Source organism: Rhipicephalus microplus, chromosome 6, assembly GCF_043290135.1.
Source record: "Rhipicephalus microplus isolate Deutch F79 chromosome 6, USDA_Rmic, whole genome shotgun sequence".
NCBI lineage: Eukaryota > Metazoa > Arthropoda > Arachnida > Ixodida > Ixodidae > Rhipicephalus > Rhipicephalus microplus.
Window position 1 is genome coordinate 92195559 of NC_134705.1, and position 25559 is coordinate 92221117.

The 25559-nt window shown below is 45.2% G+C and overlaps 1 protein-coding gene across 3 annotated transcripts in view; it reads left to right on the forward strand.

The window, feature by feature from the left end:
* Window positions 1-25559, forward strand: part of alph (protein phosphatase alphabet) — a 46476-nt gene that overhangs the window by 997 nt on the left and 19920 nt on the right. For 2 of the 3 annotated variants that reach the window (XM_075866195.1, XM_075866194.1), the window contains exon 2: window positions 11186-11386. The exons of the other annotated variant lie outside the window; for it this stretch is intronic. In XM_075866195.1, the coding sequence (XP_075722310.1) occupies window positions 11379-11386 (8 nt within the window). In that variant the 5' untranslated portion in view covers window positions 11186-11378. The remainder of the gene's footprint in view (window positions 1-11185; window positions 11387-25559) is intronic. 3 annotated transcript variants of the gene reach the window in all.

Genomic DNA, 25559 nt, shown 5'->3' on the forward strand with positions numbered 1-25559 from the left:
GCACCATCGATGTGTCTGTTGCGCGCCGTTGCTGCTGCGACTGCACGTTACGCTCAGCGAGCACGGAGCTTTCGAAGAAAAACTCGAAAGCAAAGCGCCCATGCGCGCCAGTAGCAGCAACCAGCGATCGAGGTAAGCCCCCTGCGTTTCCCTTTCCCACACGCTGTTTTCGCTAGGCCTAATGCGTCATACGGCCGACGCTGCTGCTACAACGAGCGTTCGTCACGCGTTGACGGGCAGGTAGTGCGAAACGGTAGGCGATGCGACGCAATGTAGTGCCCGCGATCGGTGGTGCCGGCTTGTGACGGTGAGCGCTTGGCGACCTTGCGAAAGTATTGCGAGATTGTTCTTTAGGTGATCTAGCGAGGATGGATTTTAAGAGGAGGAGAGGCATGCCCTGCTAAACAATTGAGCCCTCTGCCTTTTGCATTGCTTTCTGGCCTGCTGAAGGCTCGCGATACCCCCACCCTCTCGGCAATGAATGAAATAACGCTGCCAAAAAAAAAAAAAAGCCCTGCTCGCAGGCTCTGCAAGTGGGACGAACGCGCTATTTGGCACAGCGCCACTGTATGCGGTCTTCAGGTGTGCTGCGAATGCACTGCTGCTGGTGCGAGTGCGGTGATATTGGCCCTGGCCTCAAACTCGGGGGGGGGGGGGGGAGCGAGGTGTTTTTGCACCGGGGTTGCGGAGGCCACGGGTAGGCCAAGCCGGTGTGCTCGGTATTGATTGAGAAAGGGAGGAAAGAAGGAACGGGAAAATGAGAAGGTGATGAGGGGGGGGGGGGGGGGAGTATTTTCTGCCGGTCGTGCCTCGGCGCGCTGTGTGAGTCATCGCCGTCCTGCTACTTCAAACAGCCGTTGCTGTGCGTGTCGAAAGAGCGCTAGCGCCAAGCGGTCTCCTTTTCGGAAGCGCTGCTCCCTGTTCGATACGTGCGGTGCTCTGCGAAGAATAGCCTCGCCGTTAGCTACGTTTCTCTTTAAGGCCTGGCTGTCAAGCTCGCCTTGTTTACGGCGACCGCGCGCATTAGTTGTTTCGATGCAGGAGTGTGCCAACTTTCGCGACGTGCGTGGTAGTGACGGTTCGAAGGACAACGGTTGTCCTTGCGTCCGACAAACCGTCATTCGCACGACGTCACTCGCTCTAAGATGTCTTGGTGTCGCGTGCCTCAGGTTGCATTTTCTATCGCGATCGAGCACTGGTCGAATTTCTCGGACGCGTTTGACTGCCACTTGTGCGCCAACTGTCACAGCCGGGAAATTTCGATCTTCATCGGGTTCCATCGCGACAGAAAGCGCACCGAGCAAACTTGAATTCGCTTGCGCGCACTGTCATCTCAGCTACCCTCGGTATGAGTAGGCGTTGTTTGGAACAATAGGTGAAACGCTGTATCAATCCTTTCTTCGCACTGATGCTGATACGACTGCACCGTTTATCAGGACACTCGCGACCTTGCTGGAACGACGGTGAAAGCTACTACGACCGAACGTCAGGTCGCGGGATCGGATCCCGGCCGCTTCGTTTATCTGGAGACAAATGCTGTAGGCCCACGTGCTTAGATTTAGGTGCGCGTTTAAGAGCCCCAGATGGTCGCAATTTGCGGAGCCCTTATCTACGGCGTCTCTGATAATCATATCGTGGATTTGGAACGTTAAACCGCAATAGCTATCAACCTCGGAATAAAATCACGACAGTACATGTTGCCACAGCTTCAGAACCGAGGAAAGTTCTTCTTCACTCCCGGCCACGTGCTGTGTGTCTCTCTCTTTTGCACTAGCTGTATTTGTGCAGCAATCATAATGTGGCTTAGCGAACGCTGCCTGCAGGCTAGACGGTTTTTCCTCTCATGACGTCCGAGCTCTTCTCCATTCTCATGAAGGACGTTGCAACAACGTCGGTTGCAACCGCTTCCTGTCCGCCGTGTCAATTGTTTGCACCTTTGTTTTTTACCTTCTTCAGGCAGATGTATAGGTGGCCCAGCTGACTTTCCCCTTTCGACGCTCCGTGTATATATATATATATATTAAACTGGTGTAAGGCGTGGTGTTGGCAACCCGCGGCTTTTCGAAGGCAGCACCGATCCATTTACTCGGGGCGGTGAACCCGTTTGACGCGTCATTGTGCCAAAGCGTGCTCACGACTCTTCGCGCGTCTATCCACTTGCAGACGGTATAAAGTACACGTGCGTCAGCAGACGCGTACTCACACAGACAACAGTGAAGCCATAGCTTGTACAGACTCTATAGCACTCATTGTTGCCACTAAGCTGCGGCAATATATTGAGCATTGCCTACGCGTAGCTTATGTCCGCTTTCGGTCGCGCTTCCTCGACATTCAAAGGCAAAATTGCTACAACGTCAAACGTTTTTGGCTACGCTGCTTAAAAATTTCTGTAAACATTTAGGACAAATGGTTCTCCATCACTGGGAGCGGGGAAGGTTTGTCGTAGTACCCCCTCCCCCTCCCACATTATTTTAAGTCAATGTCTACTCCCCCGGGAACCCCTTGAAACACGCCGCGCATTTTTTCCTTAGAATTCATAAATAATTGCCCATGGATGACTGCTCTTATCGGACTTCAAAGAGCCCTAGTTTCAACTGCATTGTATAAAAAGCTCTAACGCTTTCCCCATAAAAGCTAGTTGTGCCCTTTCGAGCCCATACATTTAGTTGACACATTGCATAACGCAAGCCCACCCGCAAGTCGCGGGATGGAATCCCGGTTGCGGCATTTCCGATGGAGGCGGAAATGTTGTAGGGCCCGTGTGCTCAGATTTGGGTGCACGTTAAAGAACCCCAGGTGGTCGAAATTTCCGGAGCCCTCCACTACGGCGTCTCTCATAATCATATGGTGGTTTTGGGACGTTAAACCCCACATATCAATCAATCAATGCATAACGCAGGCCCGTAGCCAAAGGGATGCCTTTGCCGCCCACCCTCATAAAAAAAAACAAAAAAATATAAAGAACTCATGGAGGGGGTGTTTTCCCGAAAATAAGTAATGAGAATATGTGTTTTAAAGTAGTCGAGGTCTTCGGTAAGTGCCCCTCCTCCCCCCCGCCTGGTGTAACAGCAGTACTCCCTATGCTCCAAAGAAACAGTTCAGAGGTTCATTGGGGTCGACGGATGTAATCACGCCTAATTTTTGGGTCCGTGGATTTGTGCTCGGCTGCTGACCCGAAAGTTGCTGTTTCGATTTCGGCCAAATCCTAGATAGATACTGCGGGGTGTCGGTGCACGTTTAAGGAACACCAGATGACCGAAACTACCCGGAACCCCTCTGCTGCGGCGTCTAATCATGTAGTGCTTTTTGGTACGCAAAGCTCCGGGGCCCCATTTGCGGCGAAGCTTGGGAACTGGGTCGGTCTCTCCGGCTCCCTTTTTCAAGACCGCCGCTCGAGCTGGGAGTCCGGGCTCCGCCTGGACTGTCGCAATTGAGCGCGGTCGCCGATCGTAGTCCAAGAAACTGAATAAACGCCTTTACGAATCGGTGGCGGTGGAAAGTGCTGTGTACTCGAAACAACTTCACTTCCCCCTTCCGCACCCACGGAGCTTCGATTCCGTACTCTGCCATCTACTATGCCGCCGGACGCTGCCCAGCAAATGCCTCCTCCACCCGCAGCGGCCCACTATAGAAGGTGCTAGAGGGGAGGACCCTTACAAGGGTTCCGAAGCTTCGCTGCACTCTTACTACACAAGATTTGCTCATGCATCGGCGGTGTTTCGACGCAGTCCCCGCAAGTGTTTGCTCAAAACCAAAATGAAGTGATGCCGTGCCTCCACACAACCTTTGCTTCGTGACTCTTCAAGGGAAAAGATTGGAAGGGAACCGTTCTTGGAATGCAACATCAGAGGGTGCTGGAATCGGCTGTCATTACTGCCAAAAGTAAATTTCACTGCAAGGCCGAAGCAGGGAATGCGATATCGAACGGATTTTAATGAGGGAAAATTTCAGACGCCGGAAAACGCCACAAAGAAGACTGTAAAAGAACAAGGAAAAAAACCTGCTTCTTTACGTGCCTTCCTTGTGTTTCTACATTCCTCTTGAGGGGTTTTAAGCGTCTGGAATTTTTCCCTAATGATGATGTACCAACTAACCCGGCAAGAAGTACTTCTAGATTGTAATGTTATACGAAGCGAGGCTGGCAGCTAACTCTTTGAGAGTTTTTCGCTTTTCGCATAATCTCTTCGCGCTGATGCCTTGCCAAGATACGAGATATGGCGCGCGCCATCGATGGTGACCGCACCCGAAAATCAGTTCAGTTTCTGCTCAAGCCAGTCCCCCCCCGCCCTCACACACACACCCTCGTGTTTTCTCACACGGGCAATTTCCGAAGCCCTCCACTACGGCGTCTCCCATAACCATATGGTGGTTTGGGGACGTTAAACCCCACATATCAATTTCTCACACGGGTGGTGCGTTTTCTCTATAGTTGAGTCTTCGACGGCATAACAAGGGGATCTTATTGCATTCGCCCTCTTAACGACGGAGACTTAATTGTACGGAAGTGTAGAGTACACATTGTACAGAATTAATCGTATTAAACTTTTTGTAATGCATGTATACTACGTTCAATAACCCTATATTGTGTACTATTAAAATCGCAACTGCTGTTAGACCGGTTTTTCGCAAAAACTCAGTGACAAGTAAATGGGTGAATCCTACGCTTGTTTTTTTTTTAATTTCGAAGCGTAATTTTAGTATTGTCATCATAAGTGGAAACCTATTGTTATGAAATTAGAATGGCCTCCAGGCAAGATCTGTGTCCCTCCCACCTCTTGGTATTTTTTCTGGATTTACGCCGCTTATTATTAGCGTTAGCAGCTTGAGACCACTTGAACACCCTAGTATGCACATTGCTGCCAGCTTTCACTCGGTCCAACCGTGCACCCGCGCTGCAGCTAGAAATTGCCGGACAGATCATCAACAGGACCCCAGTAGCTCGAATATTAGGCATGCACGTGCAAGAAAACAACAGCGTAAAGACTGCAATAGGCAAACTCAAACACACCGTAAAGAGTATTGCATCCCTTATAGCTAGAATTGCGCGAAGTAATGATGGGATGACAGAGGCCGACACGGTACGCCTTGTACAGGCCTTCGTTCTCAGCCGAGTCACGTTCGCTCTTCCCTTTCAATCAACACGCAAGCCCGAAATAGAGCAGATTGACAGACTCATCAGAATTGCGTACAAAGCAGCATTGCGACTTCCGAACAGCACAAGCACAGAAAAACTCATGGGACTCGGCATGCATAATACGTATGAAGAATTGGCCGCCGCCACGCTAATCGCACAGCGAGAACGACTCACCACTACGCTCCAGGGAAGAACACTGCTACAGAGGCTGGGATACCCTCTCACCCCTCAATACTGTGGCGATGAGACAGTCATTGTACCCAAGCAAATACGTGATCAAATAATCGTGGAACCAGTTCCAAAAAACATGCACCCGCTCTACAACAAAAAGCGCCGTCAAGCGCGAGCTCGAAAACTCCTGCAGAGAAGTAGCGATCCAGACGCTTACTTTACTGACGTCAGTCTTTATCCCGCGCCACGACAAGGCTCCAGAAAACAAGCATATGCATTGGCAGTGACTAACCAAAGCAAAGTCGGGGCCTGCGCGTCCCTACGCACCAGATCAAGTGCCACCGCAGAGGCAGCAGCCATAGCCTTGGCAATCAGAGAAGCCGAAAGAAGGGGGCGCTCAGCGTATATTTTGACAGACTCACAAGCTGCATGTCGCTTATACCTTAGAGGCACACTTCCAAGGTGTGTCACTGATAATTTGGGGTCCATGTTGATGGAGGCACATGGCGTCACTTGGTGCCCAGGGCATGACGGCCTGGGGGGGAACGAGGAGTCAAACTGCGTAGCTCGCGGACTTACTGGCCGAGACGCAGGACTCTCCTCAGGACACCTCACAGGGCATCATGAAGAGCAAAGTGTAACAAGCAGGCAGATATTGGAAAACCAACGCCTTACAAGACGCACGTACGCCCCTCGACATCCGAACTTAAGCAGCCAACAAGCCCGGGATTGGCGCCGCCCCCAAACGAACACATACCCCCACATATCAAAACTACAGGCAATTTTTCCACAGATATACACAACAGGGGTATGCCCATGGTATAGCAACCACACAGCCACACTTACACACATAACCTACCAATGTACCGAGCGGCCAGCCAATGCAGTATCTAGGTTCGTGCGCTCACTACAAACACTCACAACGTGGTCTTGGGAGGCACGGCTTTCCGAGCTGGCACTGCGGAACCAACTGGTGACCCTAGACCAGGCCCGGCGAGCCGCTGTGGCCAGTGGGGCTCTACAAGAGGGCTCCACCCGGGATTAGTCACGTAATTTTAATTCTTCAATAAAGTTTATTCTCTCTCTCTCTGCCAGCTTTTCAAACGTAAACGCTTTGCAACAGAGCGTAACCTAAGGGAGACGCGGGCCATGGCGCTTGCGCGTCGATGGCGCGGCTGCAGCACGGCGACGGCTGCGCGAATGCTATCGAAACGGGCGTCTTATTTACTGCGATCGCCGTTGGAAACTTCCACCAATGCGGCGAAAATTTGCGTCAGCAGTGTGCCCCGGATACCGCATGAGAGTCCGCGGAAACGTACCCGCTGCGGTATTACGGTTACTGTGACGTCGTGTTGCATGCGGAACTAGAGGATGCGGATTCGATCGTGCGTTTCTGCTTTTATTTACTGTCCCCGTTGGTGAGAATTAAGGCCAAACCTCATAAGCGCGAAAATGCACGCGACAGCGACGCGACGTAGATCGGCTTCGCGCGACCAGTCGCTAGCGCAGGCAAACCTCATTCACGCGACGGCGAGCGAACTCCACTGTTGCTAGCATGAGGCCATCTACTCGCACGAAAAAAACCGCGTAGTGAGCGATACGCAATTTAAAAATAAGATATATTGTCGTGTAATGAAACGGAAAGTGTTTATTATTGCCTTGCAGCACTTTTTTATGTGCACATGCGTAATAAACATTGCGTTATTGTTGCGCATACGTGACTCGGGCAGGGTGACGTGCACCTATGTTGTCTTTGTCTTTTCCGGTTTTTCGCTATTGGCTGCTTGAGCCCAGCACTTCCGGGCGATGAGTGACGGTTTCCAAATCTGGAGAACCGAGCGATCGCGCGAAAACGAGCCCGTGACACGTCGCGCGAACGCCCTGTTTCGTCGCTCATAGCGTCGCTCGTCGCTGTCGCGTGCATTTTCGCGCTTATGAGGTTTGGCCCTTAATCCGGAATCGCTGTGCAGATCGCCGCCTTTCACGTGTAAAGACCTCGAACAGGGGCGCAGGCAGGAGTTTGTTTCGGGGGGGGGGGGGGGGGGGGGCGGTCTTTGATCAAAAGTGCGGGCCGGGCAGGCAATTGCGATCGGGTATCTTTTAGTGCACTGTATCCCATGTCAGATCGGAGGCGGGGATGTGCCCGGTGTGCCGTCCCCTGGCTACGCCACTGACCCTGGGTAGCACAGCGCGAGTTCCGAGACAGTGAAAACACAGTGTCAACTAATGGTTTTTCGTTTAAAAGGCTTACATCAAGTGATGTATACCTTTTAAACGAAAAAGCCTGTCAATATAGGCAAGAGAGTAATAAAAAATAAAAATACGGGAAGTCTGCAGCAAGTCGTGCGAAAGTTGACACAGTCGTGCGAAAGTTCTCACGTCTTTAAAGGCCAACTCCGGCGATTTTTTGACCATGTCAGGATAATGGTGTTTTTATGTTGCTTAGACACTCTTCTCACGCGCCCGATAACTGAAATGCTAAAAAAAATTTGAAAATAGTTTTAATTACCGAAAAACCGCAATGCCGAAACTTAACCGAGTGCGCTTCTACGTGTGACGTAAAGATTTGACGCTGCCGGAATCCGCCTGATTGCACGTAATGCCCGCCAGATGACACTACCTGTCCATGCAGTCCGCGGTGATCGGCTAAAACGCTTACGCTATTATGGTGAATATGTGGCCAATCGTGTGTGGCTCACAACGCAACATCACTTGGCACCAATCGTACGCCCACCAACACGGAAAAAGAAATTGCACGCTCAACCAAAAAAGCGCCGGCCAAACCCACACAATCCATAGCAGACGCTGCAGCAGCTCATCAGTTCGTCGCTTCCACCAGGCAAAACTCAACGTCAGTGTTGCCATTAATTCTGGCAAGCGAGGTGAGCGCTTCAAGGCAATTTATAAAATGCATTTGAAAAGAATCTGCGAAACTGCCAAGCCTGCAATTTAGCATGAATGGCACAATCGCGCAAATGAACGTACCCAGTGAACTTCATTGAGATTCACTGACCTAGAAAAATCGCCGGAGTTGGCCTCTAAGGCCTGACCACACGTAGCCGTTGCAGCGCGTTGCTTTCTGACGCGACGCCGCGCGCCCTTTCCCTACAATGAGTGAGGGCGCATGACTACGCGAAGCTTGGCGCCGGCTCTCTTCAAATGAAGAAAGCGTGGCGTCGCGTCAAAAAGCAGCGCGCTGCAACGGCTACGTGTGGTCAGGCCTTTACGATTAATGCCAGTTGCTGCCTCGTCTTGCAAAAAAGCATTTATACAGTGTATATACTCTCTCAAAGTAGATTTTTGTGGTCTACAGATTGTCTAAATTCGCTCTTTAGAGGATGTTTTAAGTCACTCGCGCTAGGTTTTGGTATGTTATAAGTTTTACCATCGTGGCCGAGGCGGAAAGCAAAAAAAGGTTGTGGCCCGTGTGCTTAGACTGTGGTGGACGTAATTTTCAGATACTACGCCGTCTCTCATAACCATGTGGTGGTTTTGGGACGTTAGATCCCAACAAATGTTATTGTTGCAAATCTGTCTACCAGTTGGTTCGCGAGAGTGGTGGCAACTGTTCATCCCGAGGAATTTAGAAAAAAAAAAACAGAAGGGAGGGGTGCCGTCACGCGTGCAAAAGGTGTGTGTGCCTTTGTCGACCTGAGCGGAATCATCTTCGGGCGGCAACGTGGAGGCAATCGCTGCCCATCGCGTCATACACCACTGTCTCCCTTTATTCCGACGTCTGTTCATCACCGCTGGAAATCGGAACTACATGACGCACAACCCGCAAGCCGTGCTAGGGGCAGGGATAGCTCGAAGGCGAAAGTCATATTTTTCTTCTCAGCCGAGGTATTGATCCATTGAAGGCGAAAACTTCAGCTCGAACCAGAATCGACTACGAAGAAAAGTATTTCGTGGTCCCGGCCTGGTTTGCGCTGAAGCTTCAAAGTGATGTGCCAATCAGGGTTGTGTGCTGAAATGTTTTTTGGGGAAGAGGGGGGGGGGTGCACCTTTTTCAGCTAAATGTGGGATGAACAGGCAAATGGACGTACATGGCGCAAGACGTAAGGGGGCCACGGGTCTGGAGTGCCACCCCTTGGATACGCCACTGGTACCTACCGGGCTTAACACAAGCTTTACTGGTCCTTTCCCAATCCCCTTCCGAAAGCTTTCTGCGCATGGCGTGGTGTTGCATTGCCTTTGGAATCGGTGGATATGGAAAGCGTTTGCGCACATAACCGAGTTTTCTTTCTCCGCTTCTGTTAAAGGCCCCGCCTTAGACCCTGCGACGATGTCGTGTGGTGACATCATCGCGTTACGTCACCTTACCTGACGCAATGATGACGTCTCTGATTTTGGATTAATTTGATCTGATGATGACGTCATCAGGTCACTGATCTTTTTTTATTGTTGCATCACTCGCGTTGACGCCGACAGCCAAATTTTTGCGTTTGATGGGGCGTTGTGCCCCGAGTGCGTCATGGACTTGACAACATACAAACTTTTGGTAAGTTTCGTTGAGCCAATGTTCCCGATTTACGGGAAAAATATGCTCTGAAATCCATGACGTCACGCGCGCAGATTCTGGCGCGAGGAGAAAAACTCAGACTTTGACCTCGATTTTCTCCCCTGTTAATAAACCCGCGATGGTGAAATTAAACCACGTTTGTTTCTGCAGAGCAGTTTTTTTTTTTTCAATGTATATTGATTAGTTGTTTCACTTGTCTCATGAAAGAAAAGAAGAAAAAAAAGTGTCGGCAACGCGACAGGGATATGCACGCGCGCTTTTTTCATCGCGCCGAGCGAGCGAGCGATTGTTTACACTCGCGCCCTCAAAGAGCCGCGCGGTCCCTTCGCTCCTCGGCGGCCGCTCACTGCAGCGCCAGCAACAGCAGCCGTTTCGAGAGGCCGTGAGTCATTCGGACCGTCTGCTGCCGCCGGCGCTTGCATCACGGCGTCGACGTCTAGCGCGACGCAGCGTGGGGCCTTGCGTTCCGCCGCCGATTCGTGTGTGCGTGCGTGTGTAGGCGTGACGACCTTCGCTATCGGACGATATTCGGAGGGCGGCGGGGAAGGGAGCGAAGAGGCCGAATCTCGAGGCGACGCGGAAGACTGGGAAGGAGTGGAGGAGGCCTTTGAAACCTTGCACGCCGAGGTGGCAACGTGCGCAGCTGCGTAGTAATATAGTATATGCATACTTTTTGTTCCTCTCATTCTGCCTTTGAAGTCTTGGTGCCTGATGAGGCAGCGTTGTTTGCAGTAGTGCAGTAATATAGTATGCACTTATTTTTTTTTCGTTGTTGCATTTCTGTGATGATTTCATTTGGTTCATTAAGTACGGCACAAACACGTTCGCATGGAAACCTAAACGTGTATGCAATTAAGGTTTGAAATAATGTATCTAAGCTGCGTTTACTCACAGTGTTTTATCACCCCGTACCTAGTGCAGCGTAGTTTTAGTTGCTTTTGCGCCACAAAGCTCAGTTAACAAAAGGTGAAAATGCATCAAATGTTATGCGAACACATGCACGTGCGAACCTGAAAGCATATGCAAGTAAGCTTTCAAGTAAGGCACTGTATGCTGCTTTTACTAGCAAGATCTTTGAACCTTGTGGCTGGTACACCATAGCCTTTGGCATTGCTATGCCACGAAGTCCAACTTAACTAGAAAAAGGCAACAGTCCTAACCTCACCATCTGAAGTTTATATTGCAATATGGCTTTTTCGTCTAAAGACTTGTCTCTTTTTGCGCAAGCTAACACGTACGCATGTTCATGCTAAAGTATTGCTGGAGTTCAAGAATTGTTTTAAGGAGTGAGCTATGCTATGCTTTATAATTATAATGGGATTTTTGGCACTTACAACCTCAAATATGTAATTTTTCAGTGATCAAAGGCACCCCATGACATGCAACATGACATGTCAGGCCAGTAAAGACTGTACTATTGGCTTGAAATGAAACCCGAGCAACAGCAAGCATTCACAGTGGTACCGCGCAGGCCCTCTAGTGTTACCATGGAGAGACGCTCATACGCGCTGTGTTGCCAAGCCAGATGGGCATGCCTGTCAACGATGAAGAATGGAAGGGTATGCACTATACCATTGCGAATGCTTCGTGCTGTTCGGGTTTAATTTGACGCCTGTAGTGCGACTTGTGCTTGTTCATCTTTGTTTGTAATGGCCATGGAGTGCGAGTCTTTCAAAAAAAGCAGTGATATAGTTTTGAATAAAGAAACATGATTTATGTGATCAGTCTGTTAAGCCAATTATAGCCTAGCAGTTGCTATGGCATTTAAAGAGTAATTTATGCCTAGTCAAGTGCGTACGCGTGACTTTCTATGGCAGTTAACTTTCGGAAAATGGAAAAATGGTTTTAAAAGAGAGCGAAAATTGGTCACGCGGAAGTACAGGAAGCCTTCGAAATCGAAGGCATTGTTTCGATTTTTTTCACTGTTGTCGTCACGTTTCTGTAGGTCGTCTGTTTCAGTTTTTTTTGCCAACGTTCGAAACGCAGAACATGTGCAGGTGTCATTGACTCTTTCAGGTGTGACCTTTGAAGAGCCATCGGTAAAGGCACCAGATTTAATCATTGTTCCAAGGTACTCGATATTGTACTGCAACAAAAGGGTCATAATACATTGATATATGTTTTATAGCTAATAATATTGATAAAATGTTAGTAAATATTTATCTTAGTTATTCATATATTTTGTATGAATAGAGTAAATCTTCAGGCTAGAAATGTTGTGCAACTTTGTTTTTGGTTATATTCATTTTGAGCAAAGAAAAATTTTACTTCTGTTGTTGCTTATGGAAAGTGGCGCATCGAACGTCGTGTAGTGCCTTCAGCAGAACTATTACATGCAAGAGCACACTGCAAAAATTAAGCGAAAAGGAAACATACTTATTGCACAGGATGTGCAATTAGTACAAACATCTACGTATGTCACTCTTAGTTACTATTGAATTCAAGTAGCAAAAGGAAGCGTATACAAGATGGTTCAGAGGGATAAAAAACTCTTTGTTCTTCTAATCTGCACCTGTTTCATGCTTTGAGCTTGATAACCGGAACGGTGATTAAATCGTCACGAGCATGTCTAAAATTTTCTATTGTTTTGCTGTGTGCATGTCAAGCTAGAGCGTGCACGCCGCAGTTTGGATAAACAGTCACTATTCGTAATAACAGTCGAGGCATGATGCAATATCGTAGTGTGATAGGGAGTTTCGGCTTCCCAAGCATGCCTGTGTTGACGCGTTAGTTCAGTTTTATCTTGTTTCTCTTTGAGGGTCTGAGGGTGTTATACAAGAGGGAGGCGTGATGGCATGTAAAACTTGAAGTGCTAGGGTAACAAATTTAATACATGGGGAAATGAAGTTATAATGTGTTACAGCATATATAGCAGTTATAGTCTATAATGTATCTACATTTGAATAATGAGGGTAGGCGGTAACAAGGCAAAGAAAAATTTAACACTCATTTTGCTATAAGTTTGCGGGGACGTAAAAAAAAAAAAGAGGTAGCTGTTACTGGGTGCAGAATGCGTGTTTCATCATTTTATGCATACGAAGGTACATGATAAGGCTTTGTCTGGTGGTTCATCACAAAATGCAGTTTGTGCATGAATCAAGTTTAACTGTAGGGAAGGGGCTGTCTAAAAGATACTGTTAGTTTGTTTTCCTGTAGAGAAAATGTATCTTCGTGCCTGGCAGCAATTAAAATGTGAACACCTGAATTATTATTGACCGTTTCTGCATGGCTCACAATGGACTGTTTCTCGGTACTAGATTGTTTGTGCAGCAAAAAAAAAAGCGTACTTAAAAAAAAAGTACGCTCTCCTCTCTTGCACTTTTCAAACAGTAATGGCATTTGGTGAAGCAAACGATGCAGTATAATTATCCACTAAATTCTGACGCTAGTCTGTCGGTGCACGTGTCCTCGCGGGTTAAAAGAAAAAGAGAAACATCAGAACTGATAGTGAAAGAGATGAGAAACACTGACCGGAATGATATGCTTGTGTGCTTTGGTCTGTCGTTGCCGTGACCCACCAAGTGTCAGTCTTCAGTGTGTCTCGTTGCATAGGCGAAAGTATGTAATTTGTATTTTCGCGGCTGCTGCTAGGACTTCACTTCGCGGCTGCTGCTAGGACTTCACTTGCTGCAATTTGCCACGATGTTCTGCTGCCAAATGCATTGTCGTAGGTTTGATTTCTGTCAAACGTGACCCAATTTAGGCATGGGTGAAAGGCAACAATGTTTGTGCACTTACAATCAGCTGCACATTAACCTTTGAGGCCTTTTTTTATGTTGTTTACTGCTGTGAAGTCTCTCTCTTCAATTCTGTTTAACATAACATGCCTTTATAAACATTGTTCGAACAGTAAAATATATCTGCAGATTATTGGAAGTAAAGGGTACAAATGTAAACAAATCACAAATGATGAAATAATATCAGTTAACTTTCACATTAAGAGTTTAGGAAAAACTTTTGGTAAGCCATAATATACGTAATAATTGTTTGTGAGCAGCTGAGTGCATCAAGGTTCTTTAGGGTTCAATTATGAGTTCAGTTTTGCAAAATAATAGTTTGTCAGTAGTATAGGTTTCAAAAATGTGAACATGAATACTATGAGAATTAATCACTAATTACATTGAAACTTAGTAATCTACCCAGTGGCTGCAGTATGCTGTAGTCTAGGTCTGCTCTGGTTCAAAACTAAAGGTCTGTACATCTTGCGAAACACTGTTTTGCACTGAGTGAGTGCTTTTCAAAGATTTGGACGATAAAAGGGCAACCAGTGACATTTGTATGGGCCTTTAATTTCTTGAGCCTGCTCTATATTACGCGGAGTAATTTTGTTAAGGTGAGGGTCAGTGTTGTGAGCAAGCTAAAATAGGAACTTGTCTTTTGCAACTAAACCTTTCTTGCAGATCACAGGGTGCTGAACTGCGGAGGGTTCCCAGTACACTATTGATACTACAAAAAGTAGCAGAAAAAACAACAAACAAAACCAGACAAGACAAGAAAAACAGTTTTTTTATGAGATGCTGCCCATCCTGACCACATATGTACTTAGGGTTTCAATGAACTATAATAAGAATAATTTTGTGTGACCATTTTCGCTCCATCTTATTGGAAAATGTGCACATGAGGAAACCTTTTCCTATTTCAGCATGACACTGCTTAAACTATTCAGATCTATAATGGTGGATACCTGTGTGCTCGGAAATTTGCTCTGAAGAGCTGAAGATGGTAGTATGTGCATAAGATCATTTGGAGTTACTGTTTTTTCCCTGGCATTAGAAAAATCAGTTTTTATATCTCTTTGCGAAATGGCATCCTCGTGTGAAGACGCAACTGATTTGTGCCATTTCCTTGCATAGTCGTCAAGGAACAGACCAAGTGAGCTTACGTTAAAATCACATTTGTGTTACCTTAAGTTTTTTTGTACTGGGTGTAATATTTTCCTGCGCATGATTGCTTTGGTGAAGAAGGCGGTACTGCGTGTTTAACGAGGCACTGGATGTTAGACATTACCGTAGGAATTTTAAAATATCTTTTTAACCTTTTCTAGGAGTAATTACAGCCATCATATAACTGTTGCATACAATTTGACTCAGTCCTCTAATTTGTTTTATGAGCAATTAAGACATGATTGGCTGCACAATAATTATGTAACTGATTACATACTAATTACATATAAATGACATAAATACAAAAGAACATAATCTAACATTCCCACTCGTTTTAAATTCAGTTTCCAAAATGTTGGCATTAATTTGTGCGAATGTGAATTTCATCCCTTTGTGGACCATATCATGTGTGGTAAGCGGTTATCTTCTACAAAACTGATTTACCTCCATAAATATGCTCTGTAAGAAAGAGACTGTTCTCTAAAAATACTCCTCTCAACTTGCCCTCCACTTATATGCTGTTCCTTCATAGTTGGCACGTTGATGTGGGACATAAAGTTCCATTTACGTGTACACATACGTGCGTATGCCTTACAGATATACACGAACGCACAAATTTGGTGGCTGGGTGTACCTTTTAAGGTGTTTGACTGAACGAAGCCATGTACCCTTGTATTTCTCAAGCAGTTCGTGTTTATCGGGGTTCAGTTGTCCCTGCCCCCAACACATACATTTGGTTAATAATTGATCACTGCGGTCCTATCTTCATTGCCCTTCTTCACATAGTCAATCTCAATGTCTGTAAGGGGATCATTATGGGGGGTTTGCCATCTGCTCTAGTCGTGAATAATTTGTCGGACGTCCTTACTCGCTCATGGCAAGGCATTGAACGGCGGAAGCTTTTGATTGACGCCTTTCCTGCGGGTGTTGTCACCTGCTTCGTCGCTTGTAGGGTGCGTCATTTGTCCCGGGAGAGCTGTGGAGTGTTTGCTGTACGTATTTTAGAGATCGGGGAAACATGCGATATCTATGAACTTTGATGGACAGGACAACATAGAAACTTGATAAGAACCCTACAATGTGCGATACAAAAAAAAAATGATAGGGGTAGTGAAGGACTCTGGTGCAACATTAAATGGGCCCTGAAGTCTAACAGTGCAAGCAATGAATCGGGTAGGGTGGATGAATTCTTCTCTGAAAATTCGAATGCCATCAATTTTGTTTTCATAGGGTTATTGATACAGGAGACAATTAGAGTCAAACTTTCATCTTTAGGTTTCGCACCGAATTGGTAGCACAGATTTCAAAGTGTATTTTTCATATTTTGATGGCATAAGCTCAACAAAATTTTGTTCAATTTGGTGCATTAGAAGACAATGTACCCCATGTTTTCTCTGGTCAGGAACTTTCTAGAACTTACTAGATTAAATACTGTCAGTCTATGACATGAGATTTGATGCGAGTTTTTCGAGGTGACGTCACCACTCTTATTTCTGTTGTGCTTTTCCTTCGTTACCTTGTGTCTTCTCAATTATGGCAGAATAATTCACTACTACAAGACAAAACTTTTTTCTTTTTAAATATGTGTCTCTTTAATAAGAGACTGGAACAGTGCAGAGTAGATCAGAGAGGGTAATAGGGACAGCCGACATTCTGGTTGACACTGAGAAGAAAAAAAAAATGTGCTGTTCTTGAGTTACAATTGGTTCTAAATCCTGCGCTGGATGGAGCTCCACTGCTGTGAAAGTTGAGGAAGTACTTAGCACGGGCACTCAGCAATCTGTGTTTGTAGAGTTCCCACTGTTTCATTTACCAAAACTTTCCATAACATCAGGATTTGAGACTAGCAGGCAGGGTTTCCCTGGTGCGAGCGAGTAGAATACTATCGGTGAGATTCGCAAGTTCAGCGTGTGACGTGCATGCTACCTTTTTGCTGCACTTTATCAACTTCCCGCTTGTTACTGCAGTTGAAGTGCGTGTCGTCTGAGAGTTCAGTCTTCCCCCATCCGGAATTAACGCAATAGAAGCTTTGCCAGTAGAAAAAGCAGTTGAGCTCATGACGGGACGGTGGCACCCACTCTCTGGCACGGCGTGCATGTCAGTCGTACGTTTTCAAAGCGCTTTTATTAATTTTAAGTTATTATAATTTCCTTAATTATTTTGGGTATTAATATTGTTTTAGAGCATATTGTTTGTACCAGTTTTTGGCCTTGTTTTAGGTCTGAATTGACCACTTGATTTTGAGCATGATTACACCACATGAGATCTATAGTAGAGAGACAAGCCAGACCAGTAGAGTGCTATGCACTTAGATGAGTACTTGGGCAGTTCATTGTGTGTGGACAGATAATTATAGAGAAGCCGGACCCCCTAGTGTGCTATACACTTAGAAATGTACCTGGGCAGGTCATGTGATGCGAACGGATAATGTGTCGTCAGTTAGAGAAGCAGAATGGGTAATAAGCGAAGTTTGACCATGGACGGTAGATGGTTAGACGGAGTGACAAAATCAAGAAGTTCGCAGTCATAATATGGGATCAGCGCTAGACAGGGTGAATTAAAAGCAATGGGGAGAGGCCTTCATCCTGCAGGCTGAAAATTGATCACCACTGCTGGTGGTAGGCAGTGTCACTGTTGTGCCATTGTTAGTCTGATCAGATATATGGTGGCAAAGATGATTTATTTTATACCATGTCTTGTCATCTTATTATTTTTTTGTGTGTGATCTGCCATGGCAGATAGGCGTGGAGGTGTTGCATGGCTTATCTGGGCAGTGGTTTGATTTCATCCTACAAAAGCTGCATATTTACAGAGGTAAATTGCAAATGCACCTGTGTGCTTAGGTCTGTGTGCACATTGAAGAATCTATCGGAACTGAAATTCATACAAGGCGCCTTACTGTGGTGTGTTTCATAATGATATTGCGGTTTTGGCACTTCAAACTCCAGAATTGCAGAAGTATCTTCGATCACTATATGTAGATTTGGTAATTGGCATTTCAGTCTTGGGAGCTCTTTGTATGCTCAGCCAGGCGCTGGCCCAGCATAACAGCCTAGTAAATTCTTCTGAATCGCTCACTTCGTTAGTAGTCTAGTGAAAACTAAAATTGAAGTTCTCAACTGCAGCATCACTTGTACGCTCCGTGTTGTGCTGTTTCAGGATACTGAGCACATTCAATTAGGCGCGTGATAGTGTTATCTTCTCTTTTTTTTTTTTTGTTCTTTCACCACTCACATCGTCAAGGCATGCATTTGTAAGCATGCTGTATTCTTCATTTTGAGGACTGAGCAGTGCTGTTCGAGGTTGCAGTGAGCTTTATGCTTGCATTAATTAATATGCGGTTAGGCTTTTGAGGAATTCACTGTGGTGAATCAGTAGCAGCATGACTAGGTATGTTTGCAAAAAGTCAGCTTTGCCGACACACTTGTTTCTTTAGTAGTTTTTCAAGGAGGTAAATACACATAGCAGTAAAAGCATGCAGTGCTGATGTGTAAATTGTCTTTTTTGACTTCTCTGTTTTCTCATTGCTTCTTGTGCTACTTGAAATCCGCTGTTTTAATAGTTTTAACCATTTTCTGTTCGTAATAATTTTGTTTCCTCCAAAATGCCGTTTCCGATCGTGTCTTGTTCGTACCATCACCACTTGCTGCTCTAACACCCCTAACGTATATGCTGACGAAGACCCCCTGACAGTTTGCTTGGGCACCTCCCGATGTTCTGTGTAATACTTGAAATTGTTTATGTACGTATAGTAGATGGCAATGATCTCGAAACATAACTAGTAATGCATCAAATGATGACACTTGTCACGAGGGTGACCATTTTTTAACACGGCTTTCACGGCTTAAACGAAAGACTAGCAACAAGCGCATTCCTTGTTTCCCGGTTGATGTCGCTTGTTGCTGGGTAGCTGAAGTGTGCATGGACGCTTATTCACTACCTGTTTTGCTGGATCACTCATGCCGTGCGGACTGGCATTACAGTCTTTCTGATGTTGTAGTAAGTTCATTGTGTAGATTCGCTTGATTGCCCAGGCAATCTGTGTTCAGACAGGTGTATTGTTCACCTGCCAGAGTAACCTACTGACAGCAGTGCAACATCGCTGTGCCAATATTAGCGATTTTTACGCAGCATCTCCAACAGTGTTGCGTACTTAACCCTTTGAGGTGCTTTGTACACATCTGTGTACACAAATTGCTTTTGCTAGTTTGACTAGTGGCTAAGAAAGGGAAAGATACATTGAGGTTTTCATGAATCAAGCCTCATGCATAATTAATGTATCTAACTTCTTTAGCGGTGTACTCTTGTGTATGATCACATTGCCAAAGGCACCGCAATGTTCGATGTGCTGCTTTTCAAGCACGTCAAAAATATATTTTTCCTGTGTTCAATATTATGTACCTGAAAACTAGTGTATTAGGAGCCTAATATTTGCTTTCATTGATGCAAGAACCAAATACAAATGACAAGATAATAAATAGGTGTTCAAGTACAGTTTAATTATCATTAATTAATATAAAACACACAAATGACAAGTTTTGATTATATTTTTGTTGCCATAAAATATAGAGTATCTTGAAATAGTGTAGCATTTGATGTACTTATTAACAATTCTTCATAGGTCATACCTTAAAGAGTTAAGAATCCTATATTTTGTACAGAGAGCGATGTTCAGTAGTCAACATATGAATAACAAAAACTCGTCATTCTGGGCGCGATACCAGTGTTGGTGGCCGTGCGTAAAGGGGGACTGAATGCAAAAAGCCCACGTGCTGAATTTAATGTGCTTGACAAAAAGAATGAATAAATGCTAGATTGTCAGAGGTTAGCTTGGTAAGCCACACTATAGTTTGCCTCATTGTCATATTGCAGATCTGGCTCGTAAAATATCAGATACTGGCTTTTTGGTGGTTGCATTGTTTATTTCTGGTCAAGGAAATTTGGTTACTGTTTATGTTGACATTCTAGAAAAGTGGTGGAACTTGCATTCCTCTTATTCTTGGTTAATAAGCTTTAATATTTTGTTTGCCATTCCGAATAACCATTTTGAGTGTTATTGCTGTACATGTATGGCGAAGGTTTCCTGTCCTGCAGTGTCGTTGCTGAATGGGTACGTTTTCAGCCCTCTGCTTGAGATTTCATGTCGTAATGATAATGCATGCTCATGGCAAGGTGCTGCCACCTCCTAGGACTTAAAAAAATGTTAGAAATAATTGGGTTATCTTCTTATGAAAATGAATGCAACCGATTTCTAGTGTCAGCGCGTCATGCAGTCTGCCACAGCGCTGATGAGCCGTGCCCTGTCGTGGTTTCGGTTTCACTGCTTGATCGCAACAAAGGTTTCGGTTTCGCTGCTTGATCGCAACAAAGGTGCGTGAAACTTCTTTTTTATCTTTATTGGCACTTCTTTGCAGGGGCAGTGGAAGTGTGCTTCGGTTTTTATTGGTGCTGCTCGTAGCTTGTTCATCACCGACATGCACGAAATATTTTTGTTCTCCTTAACTACCGAGTTTATTCTGCACTAGGCAGCCAAGTATGCTGTGTATTAGCCAGCACAGCTTGTCTCTCCAAGAGATTGTAGACACATGATACATGTGTGGACGGCGATAACGCGCTAAACTTAGACCCGTGTTTGAGAAATACCACGCTCTGAAATACTGCAAAATGTTTTGTAGGTATGAGTAATGCTGACACCAAAAAATTGCTCCTGATTTTTTCGCTACGATTCTTTCTTGACTTTACATGTTTCGTAATTTCAAAACCACATTAAGGTAATTTGACCATACAAAGAGTTTTTGTAAAAAAATTCTATACTCAGAGGGTTAATCTGCTAGCCTTGTACATATATACCATAGTGTAAAAGTGTGTTTAAACGTAATATAAATACAGGTGCGTTTCTGTTTAACTTCTGCCATGTTAGCACTGCAGTGTTATGTCTGTAACAACTAAATGTGCTGTCCAAAGTATATTTGTAGAAACAAACACAGTTGCCCCAGTGCATCCAGGTTGCCTTGATAATGTTCGATGTACCAACCTACTGAAGTGAGAAACGGTTTGTGTAGATTCATTTTGTTTTAGGAAGCAGGAAAACGTTTTTTTGAGGGTGTGAACTTACTTGCGTGGCAGCAGTAGAAGTGTGGTTGAGCCTACCTCGGCTACTGCTAGATCTCTAGTAAAGGAGCCGCTTACTGCGAAAGATAATTGGACAAGGTATGAAGAGGGCTGCCTTGTCACTGACCCAAGTTCGTGACAGCGGCCAGAAGAGCCTCTATGGAAAATGCACATCTGTACTCATAATTGAATGCCTTATTGATTGTGCATCGATTTGCTGCTTTCACCGATTCGGAGGGAATCCGCATGTGAAATTTCATATGTCATGGCATGGGGGAAAAACGTTCTTCAAATGTTCAGACAATTTCTGACAATTTGAGTGCGACACCAAGGCACCACACTGTAAAACTACTAAGAAATCGTGCACATATTGAAACTCTCAAAACTTGGGTTCTCTAGGAACCACTACTGCAGTATTCTATAACATTGAGTGACATGAAAAAGAAAAACGGTGGGTGGGTGGGAAGGAAGCGCTAGCTCTGTCATTGGCGCGTATTTCAAATCTCTCGAAAAAGGTAAGGGGGTGCTTGCTTGGGATTCGATTGTAGTGGAAAATTCACTGGTAGAAATATAGTTTTTTGATGAAACGCTTCCGTGATGCCAAACCCGCAACGTCGTAAGCTGTCGATACATGCACAATACACTTTGAAGAACTTCTGTGTCGAAGCTTGAATCTACCGTTGTCGTGGAGGGGTGAAATTTCTTATAAAAGAATTTCCTGTGGTTACTGGAAATATTTCACAGTAAATTGTATTTTTGATTGCTTTTAAATTCACGCCGCCTTTGAACAGCACAAATAATAATTTGGCTGCACCCCGAGTTCCACCCTTTCGTAACACTTGTTGGAAGGTGTTCGTAATGAAAAGATTGCAACCCTTTTCACTCATTTCAACACTTTGATGGAAACAGTCATACAAGTCTCTATTCGGAATAACAGTGAAAATTTCTAGCAGGAGTTGTGCACCGTGAAACCTTACAAGCATATATGTTATTGCAATACTGTGTAAACAAATTGTTAAAAATATTCGTGTATAATACGGACCTGAACACATGTTAGTGTTTATACGGACACTTGCATGCTTGTTAGTGTTTAAGAAAGCATGCGTAGCACCGCTGCGGTGGTCTAGTGGCTAAGGTACTCGGCTACTGACCCACAGGTCACGGGATCGAGTCCCGGCTGCAGCGGCTGTATTTTTGATGGAGGCGAAAATGCAGTAGGCCCGTGTGCTCAGATTTGGGGGCATGTTAAAGAACCCCAGGTGGTCAAAATTTCCGAAGCCCTCCACTACGGCGTCTGTCACAGTCACATCGTGGTTTTGGGGCGTTAAACCCCACATATAAATCAATAAAGCATGCATATAAGGGAGTGTATTCATTGTCATCATTAACTAGTTCCGGACCATTGTTCATCGGGGTGTCTTCTCGATCATGCAAAAAAGTCTCATGTCATTTGGAACAATCACAATCTACACATCGCGTTGCTACTGTTCATTTTTTCAACCCCGTCGCATGACTTCCTCAGTTCTGTATGAAACGTCGCCCTGTAGCACTGATTTACCTTTATTTGTACTCATGCCATAACGCAGTGATGAAATGGCGGATGCTCAACCATGCTCACTGGACTGATCGGCTCAAAACCAACTGACCTCGTAACATTGTGAGGCTGAAGGTTCCTCTCTCAGCTCGCCCAATCGAGTGCGCCTCAGCACAATGCCACAATTAGTCTCTTTGCTGCCAGAACAAAATAGTCTTGCTGGAAAATCTAATTGAATTGGTGGAACTGTTTTTCGTTGTGTTGAAAAGCAATGTGGCCAACTTTTACTAACTTTTTAGCCATATTAAGCCAGCACTTTTACATTGAAGAGCGAGAAAGACTTAAAATTTTATTACCAGAGTGTACATTCAGGCTAACTTCCACATAAACGGCATGCACAAACATGGAACTGCAAGATTCCCCTTGCCATATACTTTTACACTGTTGGATCTATTCGATCCTTCGTATTTTTGAAACTGAACGTGAGTATAAATTTATACTCGAAAAGCAATGAAGTCGTTAGGGAGCGAGAACATTGCTAGTTCTGTAATTAGTAGTTGTTTTACTGAACTATATTCAACTGGGCTCCCACTGTTGGTGCTACTACTGTTGACTCCCCATGTCGCTTGGGTCAGAGGTTTAATTATGAGTGGTTGGCTCTAATTTGTCTTGGTGGAGTAACTGCACAAATGGCAGACTGTTAGAAATGGAAAACAATTCACTTTTTGATATACTGTTTTTGGTCCCTTGTTATTTGCATAGTTACAAATAGACTTATCAACAACATCTGCCTTCTTACTGCTGGGCAAGCTGTTCGTTGCGAATGGCTTGGGTGCTAAGGGGGAACTGGCTGTAGGTCTTTATATTGCCCAATCCTGCCTTCCGTTCGCATGATGTTCTCACAAAAAGAGCTGTGTTTTAGCAATGTGCTCTGGACACGCTGTACCGCGACGCTAACAGGGACTTGATTTTGCAAGACCTTTTTTCATAGTTTGCTTGTGTGTTTTCTTAGTCTAATACTTGTCGAACATTGACCTAATCATGCTAGCAACTGATAGCTGAGAACATCGGGCTTGTTGCCTGCATATGACTCTGTCATGAGACCCATGCTTGCATTTTGCACATTGTGCAATGCTAAAGCTCTACTGTTGCTCTTTGGCTCACGAAAACAGCTAAGCTGCCGTTATTATTATAGCCCTTTGAATAATTGGCTTGTACTTATATAACTTTATTTTTCTGCGTGTTGCTGCACATGATCACTTTCCTGAAGGCACTGCCATGTTCGACAAGTCACTCAATGGGCTGCTTTTGGAGAGCTGCATCGAAAGCGTAATTGTTGTTTGCACAAATGAATATAACTGATGAAAAATTTCATAGGTATCGTAAACCCGATATTTGATTCTCCTTATGCATAAACATAACAGGAGTGACATCAGAAGACAATTAACTGTGGTTCGATTAAGTTTCACAAAAAAATGCACAAATTGCCATATGGCCACCTTCTGTTCGTTGTAATAGAACATTAAATGCCTTTGAATGAAGTAGCGTGCATTTGACGAATTTCACAGACAGTCCGCATTATTCGCACCTGAAGGGGTTGCGTTGTCTGAGCAGAGTGCCTGGTGGAAACGGTAGCTTTGATATTGCAAAAAGGGCTTCTTTTCGGCTTTAGTGTCACAGTCAGCATATAAGTCGGGCCCGTTGTCCGCCTTATCTGTCGGCAGTCGAACACGTTTATTCCTGGCCCGGCGCTACTTTTTTGCCTCACCTTGTGCTGCGCGGTGCAGTGCCTGCCGCTCAAGCACTCAGAGTTTCACCCCTCTCGAGCACTTCCTTTTTGGCATATGCTCTTCATTCCTCAGTGCGGTGGTGCTTTCTTATCTTTGTTAGCACTCTTCCTGACTCGGCCCTCATGTCAACATGGGGTCCAGAGGTTAAACTGCTAGTGGCACGTCCAATTGAGTCGGCTCTTGGCAGCCCGCCCTTCAAGCCGGGTAGATAAAAGTGCCTCTGCTTTCTGTTTTTCCTTTACCCCGGCCACTACATTTTCTCAAATGGGCTCCTAGTCGAGGAAGGTATTAAATCATGGTAGTGTTGTCGACATGCTGCCAGTCTGAAACCGTTATGGCTACCAACGTTTTCTAACTTATCTTCCCAGACGTGCTATTTACATTCATGGTGTCCTTAACAATTGATGCTTTCGGTACTTTTTATGCACTAATGGTGTTTTTGATTGCGAGATTTGGAGCAGTTGCCAAAATCCTTGAGTGAGTGCTCGGATTGCATATGGCCAAAGCTGCTAGTGGAACACAGAAATGCTCCACGTGCGATTACAGTGGAAGTTGTTTATGCACACGTCACATTGACTGCTTCCGCAAACTGTTTCTACTTCCGCTTTGTACGTTTCCACGGCCATCTTGCTTGCTGCTGAAAAGCGCGACCAAGGTTACTTGCAGAATGACGGAAGTGACATCTGCTGCTCGTCGTAATGTGCTTGAAACCATGAGTTGGCGGTGAAGCTGGTCGGAACAATCTGATGCAGTGTGAGATGCTCTGAAACTACCAGTGGAACATGTGAACCCGCTCCAGATCGGCTACTGGATTCACTGCCATGGAGCAAGAAATTCTGCTCTAGATCAGTGTATGAAAAACACTGCTAAATTCGGGTACAAATTTAAAAGGCACTGTAATTTCCTTTTCAAAGACGAGCATCGAGAGGTGTGCTCTCTAGATTAATGTCATTAGCCAGACAACTGGTGACTTTGTCATCTGGATCATGACAGAGGCAATCTGTGACTTGATCTCTTGCAAAGCGACCACACTTTGGCCATCTTGTCGAGGCCTCACCTGCTGTAAGTACTGTCTGGCTATCCAAGGCTACGGACTTAGTCCTATTTGCAGCTGTATCACATCTTTACTTAATCTGCAATGGACAAGTCATCAGGCAGCCTTCGGTCAGAATTGTCTCTTAGCCAACAAAACGTATTAGTCATCATGATCTGCATCAGTCTCTTCAAAACTTCATTTGGGATGTATTAAGTGTTAGCAGTCCATAGCGACTGAGCCAGTGATTGCAGGTTTGACTACTGAAAGAGATACTGCAGTCACATTTATATTAAGTCGACAATCCAAAAAAAATGTTTCACGTTCTTATCTTTTAGTGCTTACATTAAATAACTGTATGTGGTATGAAATAATGTGGGG